This window comes from Diorhabda sublineata, chromosome 4, assembly GCF_026230105.1.
Source record: "Diorhabda sublineata isolate icDioSubl1.1 chromosome 4, icDioSubl1.1, whole genome shotgun sequence".
NCBI lineage: Eukaryota > Metazoa > Arthropoda > Insecta > Coleoptera > Chrysomelidae > Diorhabda > Diorhabda sublineata.
Window position 1 is genome coordinate 8,850,052 of NC_079477.1, and position 26,845 is coordinate 8,876,896.

The window sequence follows — 26,845 nt, forward strand, 5'->3', positions numbered from 1 at the left end:
ACCAATGATTTCAACGGATTTATCATTCGATTCTAAACGTTTACAATTTTCGTTATGTATGGCTTTGCGATGATCATAAATAAATCGCATCGCGCGTAGAAAAAACGTCATCGTTTTATTTACGCACCACAAAACAAAAAAAACTATAGTTCATCAAGAAAGGTTAAATTTATTAACAGACTGTATCATAACTGTGTATATTAGTCAATATAAAATCGAAACCTTATAAATAACCAGTATTACATGAAAACTCTGTTTTTTAAGTAAGCAACATCATGTGTAATTATTCGAAAATAATAATAAAACTTCATTCATAACGAGCATTTTTATATTTGTTTTAATAAAAAACAGATTCATTTTGTTTGTTTCAAAATTATTTTATACAAAAGTTCTTTTATTAATCCATTGAAATACGAGGTCTGCCGGGTCAGCTAGTATAGTATAGTATAAATTAGTAAATCAAATTTATTCTAGTAGCTCTCAAAATAATTTATCAAAACCTGAACTGTAATTTATTTGATTTGAACACAGAGAAAGGAGATAATATATAATAATTTTACCAGGTTATTCAACTCAAAAAGATACATAACAATTGGTTATATTTCCCAAAATGAAATATACATAGGGTGGACAATACATCGAAGACAATTTAAATTTTTGTTTATTTTGCCGCTGTTTTATTTCAGATGTCGAATATATATAAGCATATATTGGTTTTATTATAAGAAATAGGGAATTTTTAAATTTCGTGAAACTAATGGATATAAAAATTATGGGAAATCATTCCTGAAAACAATATTTTTTCTATAAAAACCCTTCAACAATGAATGCTATAAATAACTTCCACCATCTTTATAATTACAGAGTCCTTATCTTTTCCTAAAATTGGTAACTATTAAAGCTTGAATTGGTTTCAATAATCACATCAGGCTACAAAACGCGCCTATCGGAATTAAATTTGGTTTATTGAATGGACGTAAAATGGATGCTTTATAACCAATCTAAACATCAAGTCATCCACTTTTTGTTTTAAAAATTCCCAATATCAATGCGGCACGCTGCTATTGTAAATGTGCGGCCTAAAAATATAGGTCCAACAATTTAATCATAAACAATGTCACATCAAATTTGAATATATTTTATTTTTTGTTTCGTTTGAACATGACAAACTTGGTCAAAAATTCGAAATATACGAGGTGTCGTAAAAATTGTTATCTTTTATCATAACCCACTTAGTGACTTAGTTTTAGTAGTATCCTTTTTAATATGTTCAAAGTTATGATGTGATGTAATATTATTTACGAGCTATTTAAAAGTAGAAATGAGTTAGTTGCGACAACAACATTTATCTATAAATCTTATTATCTCTTATTCCTTCCAATTTCATCCACCTTGACTCTGATGCTTCTTTTACATTTTCAATCTATTTGGTATACATTTTATCTCCAAGTTCTTATACTTCATTTTCCTTAATAAGTTTAATGGCCTAACCCACTTTTTATCACAATTTCTGGTCCTCCAGGGAGTTTTATATTTCTAATTATTTATTTAAAAGAAAAACATATTCTTAATGGTTCATTTTCACCTTTTTTCGTTTCCAAACTTATTATTTATTTTTCAACCTATTCCATGGCCCTCAAGCATACTTTGTGGTTATTTCTGTGTCATATAAATATTCATCTTCTAAATATTTATTTATTTTCAAGAAGATCTTATTGACTAGACATTTATTAGTGTTATGCAGGTAGACTTCCTAAATATTTTCCTTTAGTATTAAGCTATAAATTCAAGAACTGGATTTATTTTTATCTGTAAAATTTGTCTCATATAATTTATGTTTCCTTGACACATTGTTTAATAATTTAAATGCTTTTCAAATCAATTTCAAAAGTAAATGTCATGAATGGGTTATTTTATTATGTTGAGTCTGCCATTATTGGTATCGAATTGATTTCATTTTGGAAATGAAATCCAAAATAACATTCGAAGAATAGTTAATCTATATTCTCTTAAGGCACAAGAACAGCCAAGCCTTCACCATAATTTCGACTGAATCTTCAAACAAATCAAGTTACATGGTTTCAAACTGATATTTCAATTACATTTTTAAGACAAAGGCAATATTTTCTAGTTTCTTTCTTAGTTTAAAATACACTTTTCTCTTTTACCGTTTCTTTTTCTGGCTTCATCATAGTTGATGTTCATTTTTGAAAACAAGATTTCAATAATTTTTTCTACACTTTTGAAGAAACTACAACAATATGACATAGTTTAGCTTATCGATTTCGATTTTGAATCTAGATAAAAACGATACTTTCTAGTTTAAATGTCTATCAATCATTATCAGAAAAGGTTCCGAAGAAAATGACAATGACCCTTAGTAAAGTGAAAGAAGTGAATCTGTACCTGAATTCTTCAATGGATTAATACTCACTTAATTAGTTGTTATGGCAATATAAAATCTCGGCAGACCATTAAATCATAGGAATGAAGATGTATTTTGTATGGTAACATCTACCTGCCACCCTGAATATAACTCTGCGGGACACCTGTAGAGTTTTGGCCCACGCGAACCATAGAGTGTCAGTTGTAAATATAGCTTATTAAGTTGGTATTTTTCATTCTTCTTCTTATTGGCAGATGAATGCCTCTTAATAAATTCATATTGATGATAAAGTAGTGACGAATTTTTGCTTGAAAAACTATATTAGTAAAACGGGCTACTGATCGATTTATAAATTTTTATAAATATTTATAATAATTTTGAATCAAAATTAAAAGTAATTGATAGTGAAACTGGATTTATGAAATTTTGAGATAACATATTCAAATATATGAGACAGCTTCATGTTTAGGTTAATGCTTGAGCTAAAAAAATTTAGACATTATCATGAACACGAAGTATGAAACAATCTTAAAAAAGGAAAAACTATCAACGCCGAGTATTATGTGAACTTTTTGCAACTTTTAAATGAAGAAATCCAGCAAACACGGCCGCATTTGGCTAAGAAGAGAGTGTTTCATCAAGACCATGCTACAGCTCACACACCCGTTATTGCAATGGCCAAAACTATGAATTGCTGCCTCATGCACCCTCTCCAGATTCAGCCCTCTCGGATTTTTTTCTGTTCCTGGACTTGAAAAGATGGCTTATATCCACATATCCACAAGAAAAATATACGTTTTTTCTTTTCTTACTTCTAGAAGCTATATGTAAAATATTTCTTTTTCTCTAGTCAAGTTTCTGTATTATTTTTTGAATTTACCTGAAAATAATTTGACTTTACTGTATATATATTAAAGTTTTGGCAATTTAACAGATAGAAGAATGAAATAACATGAAAAACACAAGATCATTATTTGAAAATGTAGCAACTTTAGATGTTTAAAAGGTATTTAGTAGATTACCTGTATACTATAATCAATCAAAGGTATATTAATCATAGAAAAAGAAATTAAAAATAAGATTAACCAAAATATTGGTGACGGAAAAACAATGAATGTAGTTGAATAGCGGAGCGGAAATTTGTAGCATTATAACTTATTGTTCTGAAACACAAATCAAAATTTATTTTTTTGAACATCGTTCAAACAAAGCTTCATAGGCTGAAATATGTTACATCGTTGTAGCTTGATCTCACCTTTTTGATGTAATTTTAAAAATATAGTTGAGTGCTTCGAATCAAATCGATTTATTTGCTGATTTTTTTATATGAATAAAATTTTTCGTTCACTAAAATGGAGATAGATGGGAAGAAGTGATAGTTGCGAGCTTTGTTGATAAATACCAAGATGTTGAAAATAGTTCCAATTGAATTTCAAGTAATCTCATAAAAAGAGTACTGGGTGAATCAAATTAAATTCGAGCAAATGAATATTTTTGTCTACCTCAATTCAAAACTAGTGTAGAACCAAGATGTGTTAGTTAAATTGTGTGTACTGACGATATCGAAAAATAATGAGTACTAGAAATACTTTCTTCGTGAGGAACTTATGAATCAGATACTTTTTTATTTTAGTTGGACATGTTTGAAAAAAAATAGAAATGGAAATATGGATAGACAAAAAGTACAGAAAAAAGGGAAAGTATAGAAGTTGACGGAAATAATCCTGGAAATGTTGTCTATTTCCACATTTGAATTACAAATATGTTGAAAATGATTAACTATATGTTTAATAGTGATTTTAATCAAAATAAGTATAGTCTTCAGCGTAAACTATCTATTAATTAAAAGATATTCATAGAATCTCATTAGATTACTATTCAATAATATCAAATTAGAGCTACTCAACTTACTTAATGCTGAAGCCTTTTTACCATTCCAGGTGTAAGGCATGTTGGAGCTGAGTCATTACGTGGGCTTCCGTCTACACAGCAATTTCCATTCTCTTCTATCTTGTGTCTTTTCTCTAATTTCCTGCCATTTTATGCATCGTTTTTCCTTGCTCTTAATTTCTCTTCCTCGGTCTTTCTTTCTTTTTTTTGGTCATGCTTCTCCCATTCTCATAACATGACCAAACCATCTTAATTGTCTTGCTTATATTTTTTTTGAATTGGTTTTAATTCAAATTTTCTCTTATAGTGTAATTCCTTTTTTTGTCATATATAAAACAATAAATAAATAGAAGATGAGCAAACGTGTTAATTAAGTCTTTTCATTTGTTCATAAAAGTTAAAACAAAAAAACATAGCACGAATCGTGGCACGCGGTTAAAAAAATTACAAATTGAAATGAAATGAAGATGGCAATAATATTTTATGATTTACTGTTCCATCGACAGTCTGATATTAAAAAAAATGGATATATGATCAATACTTGGAATACTTCAATGTGAGACATCCAGTACTGTTTTTCAACATGGCCATAAACAACGGGTATCATAGTAGAGCTGTCATCTTCGAAGTTAAAAGTCATTATATGTTTATTATTACCTTCAGTGTACGATATATGATATGGAGTGTTGTGTACAAGCATCATGCACTTCAGCTGCATCGATGCATCGGCTTTCTTCTCACACACGAGTTTATTTGCTCACGTATGAAAACCAGAAAAGATGTTTTTGCTCTCTCAGGAATTAAAATGTTTTGGATGCTTTCGTTCTTTGTCTTCAAGGACGGATTTAATCGGAACGAAATTGAGATCACTTCACTACACAATAAGATTACTATTCGAAATTAATTAAATCAATCGAAAATCAGCTGAAGCTATTTATTTAAATGGGCTAAAAATTACAGTTAAATTCCTTTACATGAACTCAATATTTTCATCAAATAAAGTTGTTACGAAATGTCTTCCAGTGATTTTTGTGTTTATTAAGGAGTTAGTGTCTTGGAATTCGATAAAATTATAAGTATTTGTCATACCATGAATATATTGAACAAAGAAATACATAACTATTGATTTGCATGAGCCAATTGATGAAAACAACAACAGTTTCATCATCTCTCCCACGTAAAAAAAAAGATAATTAATTGTTATCATTAATTCTAATCATTTCTAATCAAATAGAGGAAAACGCCAATAAACAATAATATATCTAAGAATATCAAACAAATTCACTGTGAAAGTACATGTCTTCTCAAATGAGGAGTGAGAAATATAATTCTAAAGAACCACATTTCTATCAATTTGAAAATCAGTAGAAGCGCTCCGGATTTATTAAATTATGTAATACAATTGGTTATAGGCTATTTCACCCATATTGGGAAAATCATGATTTTGTAGAGAGTGAACTAGATGAATACTTTCTACAATTGATAGAGTTGTTGCCTGCTAATTCCGTTATTGTCATACTATTCCAAGCTCAAATTAGCATTGTGAATATCAGAGTACAACTCCGCTTCAAGACGATAACAGAATAATAGTAAAATGCATAATTATCTATTGCGAGACAACAAATGAAATCCAATTAGATCAGTTGCTTTCCTAATAGATGATCACTCATATTTTTCTTTTTATTCTTCTTGGTGTCCTCATTGCTGGACGTGGTTCAGCTGTTATCTTGGATCTGACCTGAGCTCTTCAAATTTTCTCCGGTTGATATCATCTATGATATTTTGAATCTTCTCGTTCAATTCTTTCTAAATCTGCTGAATGGGGTATTCAGCTTGCCTCAGGTTGATTTTCTGTTAGAGCTGGACCTTTTTAAACACGCTGTTATTAGCTTCAATTGTATGTGGGTTTATTTGTGTCCCTTATTACTATTAGTATATCAAACCACTTAAATTGCGTTCGTTAGCCGAGCGAGCTAAGGCGTAAACCTCCTAATTCGCTGGTAGTGGGCTCAAATCCTGTTCACGCTGCAAATTTTCTCTTTATATAGAAAAAAATGTTATAACTGCACTCTGTTGAAGATTTACTATATTATCTGCATCAATATTACTTCAGAATTTAACACCTTAAATTTTGTTTTGTTGTTCGAGAAAAATTTTACATCCGTGCATCCTCTGCTGGAGATTTACAATGACTAGAGCTTTTTATCTTTTTAGTTTGATGTGCTTTAAAAGCGCGCTTTATAGTTTCTCTTAACTATATTTATTTCTTTGACATTTGGCAAAGTTATACCCGCGTATTATATGCGAAAAGCGTGGTGGTTATCCAATAGACAAACGATGTAGTTTTTATTACGCCATAGCTTGGTGCAGGATGACTTCTAGGGAATTCTTGGTCAAAGTATTTTTTTCTCTCGCTATGTCTCTTCACTTCTGGTATTATCTAATGTTTCGTGAAGAATACTACTTGAATCTTCTCTGTTTTACACCAATCGTTTCCTCTAGTCATTTTGGTTTTATCGCCAGCAGATTGATTACTGTGGCAGAATCATCCAAATAGAGAGCTGTCGTAGTGTTTGATTTGTAGCTGTGGTACCAGGAAGGGAAATAGTCTTTATGCTACTCCTACTACTTTAATTTATCTTATGTTTTGATAATGGGAACAAGTCAACATGGTTCTTAGAAAGTAGAGTGATTTTTTAAAAAGTCCAATAGACATTAGTTGTCTATAAAAATCAGTTTCTCATTGCTGCTTGCGCAAAATTAGTGGCAGCTTAGATTGCTTTCACAGTTGACATAATTCCACTGGAATTTTTATGCTCAAGGAAACGATAGTCTTTTTCATTCAATAAAACTGCTGTTACCCATTAGTAGTTTTATATAATAAATCTGAATGTTAGTATTCAATTTAGACTTCTAATTCAGTATCTCCAAAATAGAAACGGATTTTATTGCGCTTGTCATGAGTGATTACCATTCTTTTGAAAAAGTAATATATACAATATTATTACCTGAACCGTATCCGATCATATGGCTAAAGCTAAAAGCTACCGTACACGAAATACCAAGCCGTAAATCTATAATGGTGAATTTACTATACAGTGAATCTATTGTAACACCTATTTTTCAGAAGTTCCCTAATAAAATAGTATTAAACCGTGAAGCTGTTAGGAAGGTATTGTTGAGTTCATCTTGCAGACATTACACAACTATTCAGAAATATTTGAAACTACGCACTGTATGTATAATGATATACAGAGGTGTGCTAGCTTACTGTACTCTAGAATTTCTTTAATATATTCGAGCAAAAACAGAATAGAATAGAAATTTAAGCTATTTAGTACTATTTAAATATATTTGGCATACATCAATAAGACTGTATTAAATTTTTTGCTACAATACGTCAGTATATAAATTAATCGCCTTTGACTATGTTAGAAAATTTATTGATGGATCTGTATTATTAAACAGAATAATTTTGGTTATAGTACAAACAGAATTAGTGCTCAAAGAATCAATCTCCTGTCTAAAAAATAACATCTACATATACGAGAATGATCCTAGAAGTACCTGGCCTGACCTGTATTAGAAAGTACACATTCTATACATCATATGTTTCAAGTTTGAAGACGCCACTTTGTTAAGTATTTGTCATCAATAGCGAACGAAAAAATTGTTCATCGTTATGTGATACAATACTTCTATTTGAAAGGTATTATCCCAACTAATATAAAAGCTGAACTAGATTCTACTATAGGTGAACCTGCTCCTTCGTTATCAACAGTAAAATATTGGGTAGCAGGCTTTAAACGAAGCCGTACGACCTGCGAGGACCAGCATCGCAGTGGTCGACCAAATGAGGTGAGAACTCATAAATATTGAAGAAAAACCACAAATACTTACTAGATGATCGTCGACTGAAAGTGCGCAAGCTTTCAAAAAACTGTGCGCAAGATGGTTGCCGCATTTGCTCACAATAGAACAAAAACAACCTCGTGAAGATGTTTCTATCGAGAATTCGGTAAGGTTTCAAAGAAATGAAATCAAATCTTTGAGCCGTTTCATAACCATGGATAAAACGTGGGTCAATCATTTCACACCATCATAACCAAAACAAAACGATGTACTGAAAAGGAAGAATCGGCTCCATATGACGTCATGGCTTAGGTGTTTTTTGGGATACGCGTGATATAATTCTCATTAACTATCTTGAAAGAGGAGAAACAATCAACGGCGAGTATTATGCGAAACTATTGCAACGTTTGAGCGAAGAAATCAAGCGAAAATGGCCGCATTTATTTTAATTAGTTAATTAAATCCTCTATCCTCTATCCTCTATCCTGGTCTTACGTAGGTTTTGAGAATTTGAGGTATTTAAGTCCGGATTCATTCACAAACATACAATAATGACAAGTGAAGAAATGAAAGTTATAGAGGAGATTGGGAATACTGCTAAAAAAAGAAAATCGTCTTTCATTTAGTGGCTCAATTGTATTAATAATAATTAAATCAATAAAGTTTAACCCTACCACTATTCTTAGTTCAAAATGTGATTACGTACAAATAATGAGGTTGTTGTCCAAGGATTTATCACTTTTAGTTTATATTCATTACATAATCTCATACTGTCAGCAATAATAATAAAAGTATTAGCCAACAAATGCTAGAATATTTTTTTCCAATAAAATTAAAAAACACCATCAATGATTAATATCTTTACCTATGTATATGAAGGAGACGCTAACATGATTATATATTTAATCATATTATTTTTATACTGTGATGTTATTACAAACAAACTTCATATTATGTAATTAAGGTAGTAATAGGTGTGAAATTGGTAATTATTAGTTTCCATTTATATGAAATAATGATTCAGATTCTCGTACTTTCCAACAATAATATTACAAAAAAAAGATATTATGGTGGAGGAAGTACGTTATACAGGACCGTATTCGATGGTATATTGAGCTGGAAGAGATTTTTCATTAATTTACGGTAATTTTTTGGTGATCTAAACATCTGAAATATTTTAATATGAATTGAATAAATAATTTTAACACAAACTGTTTGAATGAATCAATTCCGTACATTGTGTGTCTATATCTTCATTGGTATTATTCAGGTATCATTTCAAATATTTCAATGTCAGTAAATATCATCAAATTACTTTTCGTCGTGAATAACATGGTTCCCTAAACTCGTACGATAGTAGTAAACTTACTATCAAATTATCACTAGTTCACAGTTTATTGGCGTAAAAGCAAATATTTTTGAAAAAAATTGTACTATGTTAACTGAAACATTTTAATATTTAAGATGGAGAGAGGAAATTGGAAAGTGGCATTTTCCCATCTCCATTAAAAATATTTTTACTCAATTCAAACTATTTGAATGCTTGCATTTCATTTCTGTTTCTATGTCTTTATTGATCTTTTTTCAGGTATCAATTCAAATTATTCTTTGTTACCAGCTTCCTCCATAAATATGTCTTCTCAGTTCTCTATACATACATTCATGTTTAATATAGTTATTCTCATCATGCGGTGAATAGAACAAAAACAAAGTAACTAGTTGAAAGTTTAGCATAGAAACAACAATTTTTTCAAAAGTATGAAATTACATTAATATTTTAAGAATCCTCGTATAAAAATATTGGAATAAATATATAAATATCTAACAAAGTGCGTTCAGGTGAACAGGATACGAATTGTACACCCTTCAACCTCACCTGCAAATCTAAATAGCCTTGCAATTGTTGAAGCAACTTACTCATTGTGTCTATAAAATAAGAGCTATGGACTACCCCGTTATTATACCTAAACAGAAGTAAAGGTAATCTTCTTTACGATAAAGTGATCGTTAGGTCTTTAAAGTATATAAAGGATGACTCCCCGGGGATAAATTACTACCTAGACTTTCCGGTATATATTCCTAATCAGTATGTGAGACGAATTGGAGATGATTGAATGTACCATCTGGTAGGAGTGCGATCTTTTTGATTTTTTTTCCTGAGCAGTAATTACGGAACACGCAAAATATTAATCTTAATATTTCAAAGAGATTTGAGATTAATTGAAATCTATCTTTATTTTGTTATATTCGAGGAATTAAAGCAAAATTCCATTCAATAACAACAATAATCAAAATATTTCAAAATCATTTCACGTGAAAATCAATAGTATCGACTTAAGTGAACTAGCGGTCCAGTTATTATTATGGAATTGAGAGTAAGATGTCAAAGATTGATTCACGGAGTATCATATGATAGAATCGAACCAAATGATGCTTCAAGCCAAAAATAGTTGTATCTACTGCTTCAGATTAATATTGTAGATCTTGTCAAATCTTTCAATGCTCTTATGGATTCACTATAAACAATAAAGTTGTAGTTCCTCTTCGTCCTCCAAACTATTAAAGTGATTATATGCTACACCAAATTTGTCACTATTTTGAATAACCTTAATTAATTTTCTAAATATATAACATGCCCTCTATATTGCGTTACATTTTGTTTTAATTAACCTCAAAGTATGAATATCATTAGCATATGATTAATGATTAAATTGTCGGAACTGGATGTACCAACAGGCTATTAGAAATTTCAAGCAACAATTAGTTTTATCAAGTGACGGCCATACAGCATTTCCACATCTACTGACACGACGATCTGTCGTTGAGCAGCAGTCTTCTCACTGGTGTTTTCGAGGTCATTTATCAGTAGTGCCGAGTTACGAGTAAGCTAACCCTACTTCAATAATTCAAAAATAGTTATTTATGTAACAAGTGTGTGAAATAGCCTTTTCTCGACGAATGTGAATATTGTCACAATCACATGGGTCGAAAAAAGGCCTTTGCACATAAATTGAATACAATATTTCTTCTACTGGCGGAAATTTTATCAAAATGCAGAAGTATATATAAGTACGGTAATTTTCCTTATAAAATATATCAAATATTTAATAATATTTCATACATTTTAATCAAGATTAGAACAAATTAAAAAAATTACAATCGAATTTGTGTTATTGAATTCTGTTCAGCGTTTATAAATGCCACATAAAAAATAAAAAATACCATCAGCCTCAGCCTTGTACTCTAGACACCACACTACAGAGACCTTAATAATACGTTTTTACGCACTTTTGCTTACAGTAAAGTTTTACGCACTCAAAAGTGTGTACTTTACGTACGGTAGTAGAAAAAAGATATTTTAGTCACTGTGTCTCTTAACATATCTTTTTAGAGACACGGAAATAATTTTTAAAAAAAGTTGGCACGCTAACCAATTGCTATTTGTGCTATTTGTGCAATTACTGCCGATACAGCAAGTCATGCCGTATCGGTTGGTGTAAGAACGCCAATAGGATTTTAATAGAAAATTTTTGTTACAGGTTGTAGAGAAACTGCTTTTATATATGCTATTACATCGGCAGCAGTGACGCATTCAATAGCACGAGCTTGCAGTGAAGGTACCATTGATACCTGTAATTGTGATACACATTACAAAGGTAGACCTCAAGTATTTGCGAACGGCAACAATGCAGCTGCTGTAGCTAACGTTCGAGATTTTGAATGGGGTGGTTGTTCAGACAATATCGGCTTCGGATTCGATGTAAGTCGGGAGTTTGTCGATACAGGCGAAAGGGGCAAGTCTTTAAGAGAGAAGATAAATCTGCATAATAATGAAGCGGGGCGATGGGTAAGTATATTTCTGTATGTCCAATCCTAATACTCCAAACTGTATCCAAAATTTACAATTGCTGGAGATAAAACTCATTCCCTATTGATACAAAAGAAAAGTATTGGCTGGAAGTGGAAAATTTGAGATTATTCACATTTGGAAGAGACTCTAAAGTGATGTTAGATAGATATACGAATAAGATTCTTTTGAAAGACTTCGCTGCTCTGGTTGTAAACAATGTAGCCTCGGGATAAACCATATAAAATCAAGTCTTCTAAGCGAACAAAAGTTAATTTCTGTTTAATGAAACACGTTCAAGGTGGACAAACTAGAAATCTGTCCATTCCCGAGCACCTACTAACATTTCTTCAACCTATTCTCTTCAATTGGGGGATATATCATTGAAGACAAAAAGTAAGCGAGATCGGAAAATTTGAAAGAAGAGGGCTGGCGATTGACTGATATCTCTATTTTGGAAAGACACATCTACTAGAAGAAAAATTGACTTCTTTCAGTATTGCCTTACAATATAATGAATAGTGCTAAATAGAAATTGAAATGAAGTGTTCCCTTTCTTTTCTTTCTCCGTTCAAATTATTATCATATCGAGCAGGATTTCAATTTATATGCCCTTGACATTATATTATAGGCCGATTTTATATACTCGAATTCAATTATATTTAAATTGGAAATACTTTATTTCCCAAAGTTTATTAACCAACCTGTAGCTTAAGAACATTTTATTGAAGAGCTATGGGAGTAAAATATAATATCAAAAAAGCTATTAATAAGAATGTGTTGAAAAAACAACAAATTCAAGCTCGTGATGATCATAATTCTGTCACGAATATAATCTGATGAAATAATGTAAATATTTCTTCGGTATATTAAAAATCTATGAAATATTAAAAGGTTTTTAATGTTGTCTAGTGCAAGAAAAAGGAATGATTTATGCGTAAACCAGTGATTACTACCGGGTGGTCTTATTAAGATGTATTAATATGTATTATACCTTGACTACTAAGACCACACATTACAAATAAAGTAACATTTTGCTCAAGGCAACTAAAATTTATTTTCATATTTTTATTAAGCCACTCATTCGATCGTAATGCGGACTTTATTGTGTATGTTTTTTAATTAGGACAACATTTTCATAGCTTACTATATATAAGTATACCAGGACAGTGGAAATTTTTTTAAAAATCAACAAAAAATAATGAAACAATTTGGAAAATCACAAATTATTCAAAATGTGATGAATAAAAGTTCTGGTGTGAATATTTGTACAATTACTCTTTAAAAATTAATGAAATATTGGAAGTTGATGATAACACAAATGAAAGAGTATATGGTGATCATATAATTACAAAAATATAAAGGAACGATCACATACGAACTGAGTCTTCAATAACTAGCTGAGGAATCCGCTATTAAGTAAAGTACAAATTCATTTTATGCTTAGATATATACAATGTGCAAAACTGGATGAAATTGTTGTAGTATGTGAAAAAATAGAAAAAGAATAGATGAATACAGTAATATCATAAAGTGTGCGCGTTCATATTTTCTATCCATAGCAATCGACTTTTACTCTACTCAATAGAGGATTTTTCCGCTAATTATTACCAACTTTCGTTTACATAACTTACAACTGGTGGCCTAATTATTAGAGGCCTTAGCCAAATTTTTATCTTATCAGGTTCAGTTGAAGAAATAATTATTTCAGGAACTTGTAACCTTTTTTTATTTAGAAGAATTATCTTATCATCATAAAAATCTTGCGTGAGAGAAACGGTGCATTTGTGAAAAAAATTAAAATAGAAAATCGCACAAATCTAATAAAATTATTGTTAATATTTACAATCACAGCTACTAGGTGTAGGGTAAGAGTTTAGCATGTTGCGACGCCATTCTCTAACGCTTGATGGTGACCAATTTCTTGGCGAAAACCCGTTCAGTAAGCCCTCGCAGGTTCTCTATGGAGTTCACATGAGGGGAGTATTCAAATTGTAGGTGAAATAGTGGAGATTCTTTCAGTCGTGAGAGGCATAGTACTAAATCGTGCATTAATATATATCCATGTATGCATCACCAAGCTTCTAGTTGTGGAAGTAGATGAGTTTCTAGTACTTATTAATGCTGGTCCTCCCCCATGGTCCCTTACATAATGTATAGGCACTCCATGCATTTAGTTGACATGAGAACAACCTAATGATAGTAACTGAATATTCAACTCTATTTACAAGATATTCTGGATGCTACTGCTCACTAAAATTTGAAACGTTAATTCGTCGAAGAATTATACCCATCTCTCAATGACTATAGTTTACTTACTGAACTCCAATCTACAATAGTTAAATGCTGTTTGCAAATTGCAGTGGCTTTTTCCATTGTTTTTATAAGGCATGGTTTTTTAATAGACGGTAGACAAATCATGTTTAAAAATGTGTAGTAGGCGGAAGTAATGTTTGATCATCTGAATATTGTAACCAAAAAGTACCCTACCTAAACTTATATTGTAAAAGGTGTCGGGTGATACTTCTTTCAAAAAATCTTTGTTGTAGACTCTAATTTTTTTAAAAAATTATTGATGAGTAAATGTTACTTAAAATTTGTTTCAAGTTCGCAGAATATCTTAATATTAATAATTTATTGATTGACAACCAAACCTAATACCTCAAAACCACAAGAATTTCATGTTTTTATTTTCAAAATCTCCCTCAGAACAGTTATTTTCACAAACCTATTCATAAATTTCATAATATTTCATAATTTAGTAGGGTAGTGAGTACAAGTAAACGTATACATATATTATGATGAAATGTATCCCTCTTGAAATCAAGATCGACGTATGTCACTATTTTATAGAAAGTTATTTAGAATATATAGATTTCATCGTCTAAGAAAAATTATCTGCATTAGGTTCTTTATTCAATTTATAGTCTGTTATGTTTATACTACCTGAAACTTTCTTTTTTGATTTTAAATTTGATATTATGGAAAGGCAAGCATAATCATTACATGAAATTTTCTAATTCCCGCAAAGTCGAGTAGAACTGTTGTTAACCACATCCTTATATTTTACTTGCAAAACACGCTTTAAATTGACGACTTTTAAGGTAAAAGAATAAGAAAAAGAAGTCGGTTGAGCCGTTATAAAGTACCATTTATTTTCCGTGATTTCCAAAGGCGTAGAGTACGCATAAAAGAAAGGTTTCTTTGGAGAATTAACAGAAATTGTATATTATTTTGCAATACCTAAAATTGATAAATACAAACAGTAGATCTCTTATAATGATAACGTTAAAATATGTATCCACTTTTCACTTAAATGAGTCTATTTATATCTACCATACATTTCTTATAATGATTCTATAAGAAGTGAGAGGACTAGTGAACTTGGAATTCGTAAATTAATCTAGCCGTCTTGGAGACTGGCCAAGAATGTTGATGTAACTCATAACGAAGAGAAGGAAATTAATAGCTATGATAGATACTTGGAGGTAATTGATAGGCCAGAGAACAAAATTAAGACAACTACTTATACATCGCAATATGCAGCAGGTTTCCTTAAACTCAAAGCTGTACAAGTATACAAAAATATACTTTCGTTTTTTCCAAACAAAATCATAGGTACTTCGAATAGGATTCTTTGTAAACTTATAAAGTTTTCTTATTTTCTGGAAATATAGTAAAAATTAGATTGTTCAAAAGAATTGTTTTATTAAATATATCTCTAAACTTCTTTTCAATATTCTTGTCAATTTTTCTAATAACAACATGAAAGGAACAGATCTACCGAGTGTTGAATTTAGACGAAGAAATTGAATTATTGACTATAATGAAAATTAATAACTTTTTCTTCAAGTAAATCAAATGTTTATTTTGACTTTGACTTTAAGTGTATAAATATTACTTTTCACATGTTAAAAACAATTCAACTTCATAATAACAGAGTTTTGTTATTTTAATTTGAAAAAAATTCCGATGTATTTGAAATGGAACCGAAATATGCGCTAGATCCGTATGAGAGATTTGAAATTTGAAGTACATTAATCACTTTCATTCCACATGAAATATGTTTTTTTCTTTTCGAAATACATATAAATATTCAAAAATTTCAGTTCATTAATTTTACCACTAAAATTGGTATATGAGAAGTAAGTAGAACTATTAACAATTGGATATTATTGTGATATATTTATTTAAAATTTCCATGTATGAATTAGAATTTTAAATTACAATTAAGCTGGAATTTCTATTCATACTGAGCATACTACATAACACTCATAACTACCCAATCATAGAACGAAGTTAAACTGTTCATATTTAAAAAATCTAATTGATTTATTGTTGCCGTATGTTGATGAATCTCTACAAAATAAGCAATAGAAGCCGCTACTTTTCTATAACTAGAAAATGGGCATACTAAATAAGATTCTGATTTTATTTGTCTTTTGCCTATAAAGTAGAGAATCATGGGATTTAGCAGTATCGTTGAAAGTTATATTGGGGTCTCAATCAATCACAAAGTATTACAAATGAAATTCATGAGCTAAATACTGCTAAAAAATTACAAACCAAGTTTCTGGGAATGGAATAATTGCATAAATAGTTTTTTTATTAATAGCGTGTATAATAAAAAAAAACAAATTATTATTTATCTATTTTTATTATACTCATATATAAATCAATTGCTTAAAGAAAAAATTACTTTTTTGCAAAATCCAGAAATTTCCTTTTGAATCATTTTGTGCTGCATTTATATATCTGTATTTAGTATTTTTGGAAAAAATATGTTGCTGCCACTGGCCCTTTCACATACACGGCTAAATAGCCAAGAAACATATGTTTTGTGGAGCATTAGCCCGTGTAACACGGTGTCTCACAACGGGGAGTCAGCTAGTCTCTTTACATCTAAGAGACACATCTGTGCCCCATAGGGCGCCCCATTACATCTTATAAGATAGCACTCGAATAGAGATGAGGACAAATTACATACATGAACAAATGAGTCTAACAGTTTTTTTTATTGGCGACTACAGTATAATTCTTCGAATATTTCAACCGGAATTAGCGTTGATCATGAATGTTAAGTGAAATAATTGTTAAATAGACCGTCCAACACTGTCATTTTGATGGCTATTTTAATAGCCTATCTAAAGTTATACATAACTGAAAAATATAAAATTTTCTTTTCTTACAAATCAAAAATTATGAACAACTATGAACGACTATATATTCACTGCTTTTTCAAAAGTAGATGGGTGCAGAATTCGAAATTAACAATTTCATAGAAAATTCCACATAACTTAGTAGTATTTATTGTTGTATCAAGTTGTAATTTGTTATTTATGAGAATTTATAGGAATAAATAATAATATTTGCCGCAGAAGTATTAAAAATAGAACGAGTTTCAGTTAAGATAACACCAGACGAACAGGATTAAGAAACAGAAGAAATTATGACGAGCTTGTAATCGACGGCACTTAAAAATAACTTAATTTTTATCAGTAGCATAACATATTCCTGTCAGAATGAATGAAATTAGCTTGAACCAGCTGTATTTCACCCTCGAACTACTCTGCTATCGGTAAAATTAATTGAGGAAGATAAATAGAAGAAAATATCTGCTCTCATTAGTGGTATCGACTTCAAAGAAATTATATATCGACCAGAATTCGTGCAATCACAACTGCCAACATAAATATTGGTACGTGAAGCGAGTGCTGTCACATTGAGAAATGAAAGCATCGCCACGATTTGTTCTTCGCGTACATTCTCCAATTCCAAGCTAAATAGAGGAAAACTACATTGTAATTAATGAATTGGTGTATCATGTGAATATTAAGTAGATTTGTTGCTGGTTTGTCTAGTTCTCGGCTTTCGACAATATAAACAATCCTACGAAATAAAAATGCAGATGGAGATTCTGCAGCTTATCATAAGGCTGACACATTATTACTTGATATTATATACATTGTATTTTATTTGCTGCTTCAATGTTTTTTCTTAAATACTATCATTTTCCAAGTAACACAAGTAGTTTTATTAACGAAAAATAACCGTTTACATAACTATTTTCGTAAACTAAATGGTATTCAAAATAGTTAGAAACACGTCCATTATTTGAATAGCTCTTGTTTATCTGTATAGGACAGTTTAAATTGACCATACTATTGAGGTAGTCAAAACACAAAATATCAAATATATAGAGCTAGTGTAGCACCACAAGAGAACTCTTTTCTATCTATTTTATTACACTCTTAAGCCACTACTCAGTAATTATATTCTATCAGTAAAGAATCATATTTTACCACTTTTCACTTATCATTTGAGAGATTTACTTTTTTCTCGATCATAACCTCTCTAGAATAAATATTATTGATCATGAAACGTTGAAGATAATTATTTCACTAAAATTTATCAAGAAAATCCACTTTACAGTGAAACATGTCTACGATAATTCGAAAAGCGACAACCCTTCATTGAATGCAATCAAATTCAACTATTCATATAATTCTTCCCTATTGTTATATATTGTTGTTGTTGCTACCATCATTCAGAATTACTTTACAGTGAAAGAATATGGCTACGTATAAGTTTTCTCTACATCTAAATAACCCTTAGACAACGTGAACGACCTAATGCGAGCTCATTATTATGTTAATCTTAGTAATTTTCTCAGTTAACAGTTTGGTAGGGAGACTCAAATAACACTATCATTAACTTCTTTTTGAGATACGGCTGTTCTCTAATCAATATGAGTGCCAATATCACAATGACATCACATTCTAATCATTTTATTTATTGTCGTACCTATTACGAATAGATCAACTGATTTGGAAAGACACTGGAAAATGTTATTAAAGTAAATATAAGTAGATGAAGGTGTCACACTACAGATATAATAAAGCTGAAATAATATATTAACAAAGTTCAATAACTAAGTTAATTCATCTATTCCCGCGAATATTTTGAAGCTTATTAGAATAGTTAAATAGGGGATATAAAACTTCTTTTAGATCTCTTGGACCGAAAACAGCTTCTGTGTGTAAACGATGCGAACAACGGTACTAGTGTACCAATCAAATAACTTTAACGTTTCTCTTGAAGCTCATAAAAAACAACAATAACGCTGTTTTATGAAAGCTTGGAAAGGAAGTAGAATAAACGTTTATAAAAAATAAATCGTTCACCGAAAGATATAATAAGCTAAATTACCCTTAAAAACCCTTGATATTTCTAACATTGCAGTTATATAACATTTTAAGTGTGTTACTTGGGCTCTTCCAATACCATGTCACTGCAATTGAGTGATATGTGGGAGTATTCCAGCCATGTGTCACGTCTCACGTCACACTTAAAATGTGTGATATCACTTTCACCTTTACCAATGACAAACAAAAAAGACTTCCGATAAAAGAATTGTAATAAAAAATATTAAAAACAGGCAATATCAAGAAAAACGTATAGATCCTGAGATTAAATGGGTGTATATTGTTTTAAAAATGTTATCCTTGAAGCAGTTACTGCTTTATTCCTTGGGGAAAAATAACGAAATTTATTGTTTTTTATGCTCCTTCCTTTGAACTGGATCAAATATTACAAGATAATTCATTTTTCTCTCAAAATTGCTTTGATATTAATCGAGACCAAGGAAAACCACTCTAGCAAGATCCATAACGCCATTGAGCTAGCGACATAAGTCTGTACACGCTGGAAGCGCTTTCATATTGTAGTTTATATTTTGTAATGACCAACAATGGTTGACCGTTGTACCAATGGGAATTAGTGCCAGCGGCATATCATTATGTCAAGCTATTTAAAATTTTATCAATAACAATGACTGTGTAAAATCATTCAAGATATCATTAGCTAATGTTTCAATGTTATGAGGAAAGAATATTTTGAGTATGCTTTACTCATTTCAACTCCCCCATTATGAAAATACACTCATTGTACATATTATCAAAACAATGAATTATTTCAGATTCATCAATAATATTCCCATTATTTTTGTTAATGTTGTGGTATATAATCTCAAGTGATATTTCGAGTCGCAAAAAAGGAATGTACGACTTGTTTGGTTTTCCAACTACAAGTTCTAGGCTTCGAGCCAATCATAAATTTGTATAATTACTCTGGTATAAACCACTTAAGCAATAAAATACTGAAGCGTGAAAAGATTTAGTACGAAACAGTTTCTGCGCTCGAGAGAAAAAGTATAAATCGCACTCCACACTACTTCGCGTCTAAGAAAATATGCAAATTAAACTTAATTCGTCATGATACGTTCAATTTCAATAGAAATTCCAGTGCTGTAACCATGGATATGGAATAAGGATTATATCCAGATATTTAATAGTATAACAAAATTTGTTTCATACACGTAAATAATTTTGAGATTTTGTAGCCCTCTGTATGAAACGAGATTCTGGGAATAATACTACAAATTAGATTATATTGGGTTAGGTAAGATAATGAAGGAAGTCTATAATATATATATAGACTATTATAATAGACTATATATATATAATAGACTATTGAAAACGATCATTTATTCAATCATTTACAGAATGGTTTTTATATGTTATGGTCTGTTCTCACAAAAAGTTGTATAGCCCATAATTATATATTCTATAATTATATTTTCTAGTTCCAATCCGCATTTAATCATCGTCTAATATAATATTTAGAATTGCTTCATTTATTACGTCTAGAGAGAAAATACGTGACAATTTCTAATAAATTAGTGACTTTTATATGAAGGGAATACTGGGCCTATACGAGGCTGGTTTGTCCTTCAGAAATATAGAGTGCATAGAATTGGAAATATAATATATAGAACGAAGAAGACGAGACAACAGGAACTGAAGATATATATCAAACGGATAACCCCGCTTCCAGATCACTACCTTAATATTTTGGTTCTGCAAGACAGCACAAGATCAATTGCAGTCCAAAGATTTGAGATATTTAGTATTCGAGATTCTTTTGCACAACTATGTATCCACAATTACGTAGTGAGAACAATTAAGATGATTTGTTGTTTTGAGAAGAAGACTAAATCGTTTACCCTGTCCTCCACAAACTCTAGCGATACTTCCACTCAAAAACATTTTATTTGGAGTGTCTTGAGTGCATAATACATCGTGCTCTTTCCAATATGTCACTTAAAACGAATATTTTTTTTTTAATTTTAGGGTCCAGTATATATCTATACGATTTTCTTCGTCAATTCTCAAATATTTTGATTTATATTTTCTAAATAATGATTAATAATTTTAGATTTATTTTAATAAATAACTGATTTTCTATAGAAAATATTTTTTATGAATCGGCCTAATTTCAGTCTAAAATCTGACCTTGATAAATATTTATTAATATATCATTTGTAGGAACCACATATTCTCTATTCTAAGTTGTCTAATATTCTGTTTTTCACATATTTAATTCTGTTTCAAGACTTTTTGAATTTTTTCAAATATATGTGGCTCAATATTTCTTGGTTCAATAATATACTTACTTATTGATGACTTTTTGATCTATTCTATAAATATTGAGCTATCTGTCTTATGTGAACAGCATCACTATTACTAGAAGAAAACTAATATCACCTTATTTTATTACTTATATTTTTTGGTTTTGTATTTCATCTTGTTTTCAATATTAATATTGATTTACTATTTGTAGATTCAAAGGGTGAATAAATTAATTAACATTATTATGAAAGTTGTGAATATCATATTATATTTTGATATAGAACAAAATTAGGTCAAATCACTAAAAATATCTTCTATAAAATAGAGATAATTTATTTTATATTTACATAAGATGGGTAATTCTGTTATGACTATTCGAATAGTTATGATTAATTAACACAACTTTCCTCGACTATTACTTACGCCTTCTTCAGGAGTACCTCATTTAAAAACTACTACGATAAAACTACGAAGAAGTTGCTGTATTTGATTTACAATGTTCTGAACGTGGTTTTTCACTTCACGAAGAAGCTATTGAATAAATCGTTTTTATTCTCGAATTCGATGTGGTTACAATATTTCTAATTATTTAGGAACCCATAAAAATCGCATTTAGAAGCGCTCCTTCTATAAATCACTTTCAAACGTAATTATTCCAACTCGTTCAATATAATTTAATTTAAATCGTTTTATGCAATTGCACAATTAGAAGATTGTTAGTTGATCAGATTGTCCGTAAAATTGTAAGCAGTCATGATTTAATGATATGCTATTGGTTACTTAATAGCGGTTAATACCTTTCATCGGAAGAGTTGACTAGTGGAAAATGGGTTAGTTGTTTCAATCAATTATTATTGGTAATAACGCCTTAACAAATTGAAATTATCATCGATTTAGTAAGAAAAAAGTGTGATGTAAGTTTATGATAATGCGATTTGAGGAAGCTTTAGATATTCCACTACACTATTTTTTTAAGTGATTTGACAGCAATGGCCATTGGCCATATACATTATATATTATTACCGCTTATGAAAGAATATTAATGTCTTTATGATATTGTGAAGCTAGTTTTTCCACTGGAGGACGTTGGCTCTTATTTTAATGTTAGCTCCATATTATGTTATGCAGGACTATTTTCGGAGGCATTGAGTGGACGTTAAGTTAATTTTGTGCAGTTAATACACAGTCTTCTATGATTGATAAAATGAAATTTGACAGTACTTACGTATTGAATGAGGATTCCAGATATTAGCTAAATTGGATGGTAGTCGTATCTTCTTTGGCATGTTAGTCAGTAGTTTTAATGACATCAAGGTAGAAACCAAATAAGTAATACTTCTAAATTTCAACATGAAAGATTTCCTATATGTCATATATGTTTTGCGATAGTGGTGCATAAGTCAGTTTAGATTTCAACAGTAGATTTCATATCTAGTACAAGTTCAAATTCTTCTGAGAATTCTTGAACTAAACTTTAAATATAAAATACTGGGATTGTCCAAGAAGTATCTGGCCCGACGTAGAGATGGCCGTAGATGCTTGGAAAATATCACTGTATTAAAAAGTACAAAATCGATATATACATTTCAAGTTTGTTTAGTATTCGTTTGACAGCTATCAACAGAAACAGCATCGTGAAGATGATTCCATCGAGTATTTGGCAATTTTTCTCAGAATTAAAACCAAATTTTGGCACTCTTTCATGACCATGGATGAAACGTGGGTTAATCATTCCACACTCGAAACAAAACAGTAGTGAAAACAATGGACTAACAAGGAAAAACCAGCTCCAAGGGAGGCAAAGACCGTTCCATCTGCGCGTGGAATAATTTTCATTGACTAGCTTGAAAAATGAAAAACTATCAATGGCGACTATTATGCGAACTCATAACAACGTTTGAGCGAAAAATTAAGTAAAAACAGCCGCATTTTACAGAGAAGAAAAAAATGCACCAGCTCGAACATCGGTTATTGTAATGCTCATAATTAATAAATTGAAGTTTGAATTGCTACCTCATGCACCCTATTAGCTAGAATATTTTCTGTTTCCAGACTTGAAAAAATAGCTCGGTGGTCAAAGATTTTCTAACAATGAAGAGGTGATGTCGGCAATTAACGACTAGTTTGAGGACCTTGACGATTCTTATTATAAAAATGGTATCGAACTTATTGAACATCGCTAGGAAAATTTTAAAGAGCTGTAAAGAGATTACGTTGAGAAATAAATATATTTGTTTCCAAAATTTCCAGATTTCCAAAATTCTTTGATGGGCGAGGTACTTCTGGGACCATCCTCGTAGTGGCAAATGATATTAGATGATTTCTAGCTACAAAGGTCACTACGTATATTTTGAGATGCCACAAAAAAGAGGAGTAGAGCTGGAAATATATTATAAGTAGTAACTATGACTGCAATTGAGTCGCTATTATCACATTGTAAATAGTGGAACAAATGATTTGCCATCGAAGTATCAATTTCTAGAAAAAACTATCTCATTTTTGAAAATATATATCGTCATCTTCATAATAATATTATATTCTATTTTCAATTATAGTAATATTTTGTTCTTTGGTTTCAGCATGTTCAATCTCAAATGAGACAAGAATGCAAATGTCACGGGATGTCCGGTTCATGTACAGTAAAAACCTGCTGGATGCGTCTTCCTACTTTTCGTGTAATAGGTGACTTATTAAAAGATCGCTTCGATGGAGCGTCCCATATAACCACCTCGAACGGAGGTAATGGCAGAAACAATAACAAAGGACATAGTAATCGGCTGCCAAAACATCCCAAGACGAACTCTATAATGTCCAACAGCATCCACGCTAAACGAGAAAATAGAAGAAGACAACACAAATATAACTTTCAATTGAGACCTTTCAATAAAGATCACAAACCTCCCGGTATTAAAGATCTCGTATACTACGAAATATCTCCAGGATTTTGTGAAAAAAATCCTAAACTGGGTATACAAGGTACCCATGGAAGATTATGTAATGATACTTCCATGGGTGTGGAGGGTTGTGATATTATGTGTTGCGGAAGAGGATATCGTACACAAGAAATTATGGTAGTTGAAAGATGTAATTGTACGTTCCATTGGTGCTGTGAAGTTAAGTGCGATATTTGTAAAGCTAGAAAAACTATACATACCTGTGTTTGAAAATACGTCGAAATATGCGTATTTTGTCAATTTAATGTAGTCTAATTTATACTATCGAATTTAAAAAGAGTTCGTCAAATTATTGTACATCTTGATGGAATCTATTCAAATATACATTGTCAAAATCTTTCACTACGACAAGATATTGGTGACAACTAGAACAATATTTCACCTCTCATCTAATTTTTTATTTGTTAGCAAAATAGTTGATAGTTCGTTAATTATTAATGTATAAATGGTGCCAAGAATAGAAAATAAAACATTTCGATTTATCAGTATTATATTATGTAAAATAGAAAGACTGAAACTTTAGATATAGAAATTACTGATATGTATATAGTGAAAAACTGACTTTTCATTTTATTACTGAGATGATATGCGTTTCTCAGCGAAAAATTAAAAGTGCTTAATGAAGAATTCGATTTTTTATTAACTTATGAAAATAAAATATAAATGTAATAATAAAATATTTGTCATTTCATATTATTAAATGTTGATTCAGTGATTACGCCTTCTAAATTTCAAGACTAAGTTAAAAAATGGTAGAACCCAAATTTACAAAGTGGTATACAATAGTCACACATTTTCCGAAAATTTTTTTATATCAATTATCTTTGCACGGCATTGTGTAAACATTAAAATCAGATCTAAAAATCAAACAGTAACTAGCTTAAGTTACTACTAACTTACTCAACACGATCGTCACATTTCTAACACTCAAAGGGTATAATTTTCTCACTCTTCCTGCATTATCAAGGAACTGGATTACCTTTATGACGATGTCATCATAGTTCATAACTCGTAGTAAATTAGGTCAACAGTATCCATATCCCGATCTTATGGAGGCTACTATTTCGAATGTACTACGATGTTTTCAGTACCTCGATTTTAAAATATTTGATACCATAGCATCATAGCTGAATATTATATAGATAGAATGAAGTTTCATCAAATCAGCAAATCGATTTTTTTATATTTAACTTGAGGTTATTCCCCTTTCTTCCTTTCTTTTTCTAAGGAAGCTGAGCTTTATTGGGTGTACTTGCGAATGGAGTTTATAATTCATTTTTATAGGTATTGAGTTATATTGGTAAAATTTACGTGTATAGATTTGAACTCATTTATTTTAATCCTCCACATTTTTGTCGATTTATGTACATTAAAGATTGATACCCGTAACTTTTCTATCGTTTATTTTTCCTATGTCTCCCCGCTAATATGACAGTATCGTTCATAAATGTTGAAAAAATATAATTTCATAATTTTGCGATGCCATTCGTGAAAAAGAGGTATAGATGTTTCAACACACTGCCCTGTGGCACGCCTGCATTAATTTTCTCAAGTTCACAACAGTAAACTAGTTTTTTATAATAATTTTAGTTAAACATCCATCACGTCGATAATAACGTTACTAGCAATTCTAAAAAAATGTGTATATAGAAAAAATTGTTATGTATTTGAACTGGAATATTCTTTCATAGCTGCATGAATAATAATTTATAGTTGTATTATTTTATCTTTGAAATTTAGTGTTAATATAATTTATTCGTACTGTATATAAAAATATCAGCGTAGTATCTCATAATTGTAATATACATGTTTTATTTATTATTTTATCATATTAATCTATTAATTTATTATTTAGCAATGTAAATTGATATTATTGTGTATATAGATGATTTTTTTGTAAATATATTTAATCCTTTTTCATTCTAATAAAAGAGTATAACTTTACACATACATGTGATGATTTTTAATAAAATTAGAAAAAATAAATTATTGTATCATTTGTCCCTCCACCATGAAACCAAGTTTCTGCTTAGATTATTTTCTTCGTTGTTTGTTGGTGAGTGAATCCACAATCTTAAGATATAATTTTGATTTGAATTTTGAGGTGCTTAAACATCTTATTTCCCTTGTAAACTTGAGGCACTTACTTAAAATGGATGTTCTTTCCTATATTTCGATTAATAAAGTTCATTTTAGCCACAATAATCAATTAAAATGTTAACTATGATTTAATATAAGTAAAAAAGCATATTTTTCGCACAAATACAATTCTTAAAGATTGATACTAAGCTATTTAAAATTCATACAACGTTCTTTTTTGGAAAAATTTCAACTATTATTAAGTATCAGTCTTACAATTAGCGTCATAACAATCTTAGAGTAGAGAGGATAGAAATTCTGATGATGATTGGTTTCGGTAATCAAATTAGATATCTTAAGAAAGGAT

The 26,845-nt window shown here is 30.3% G+C and overlaps 1 protein-coding gene across 1 annotated transcript in view; it reads left to right on the forward strand.

Annotated features, from left to right (window-relative positions):
* Positions 1-26,023, forward strand: part of LOC130442499 (protein Wnt-1) — a 57,094-nt gene extending 31,071 nt beyond the window's left edge. The window contains exons 6-7 of the mRNA XM_056776659.1: positions 11,668-11,975; positions 24,025-26,023. Coding sequence (XP_056632637.1) covers positions 11,668-11,975; positions 24,025-24,609 — 893 coding nt within the window. The 3' untranslated portion in view covers positions 24,610-26,023. The remainder of the gene's footprint in view (positions 1-11,667; positions 11,976-24,024) is intronic.
* The last annotated feature ends 822 nt before the right edge of the window (positions 26,024-26,845 follow it).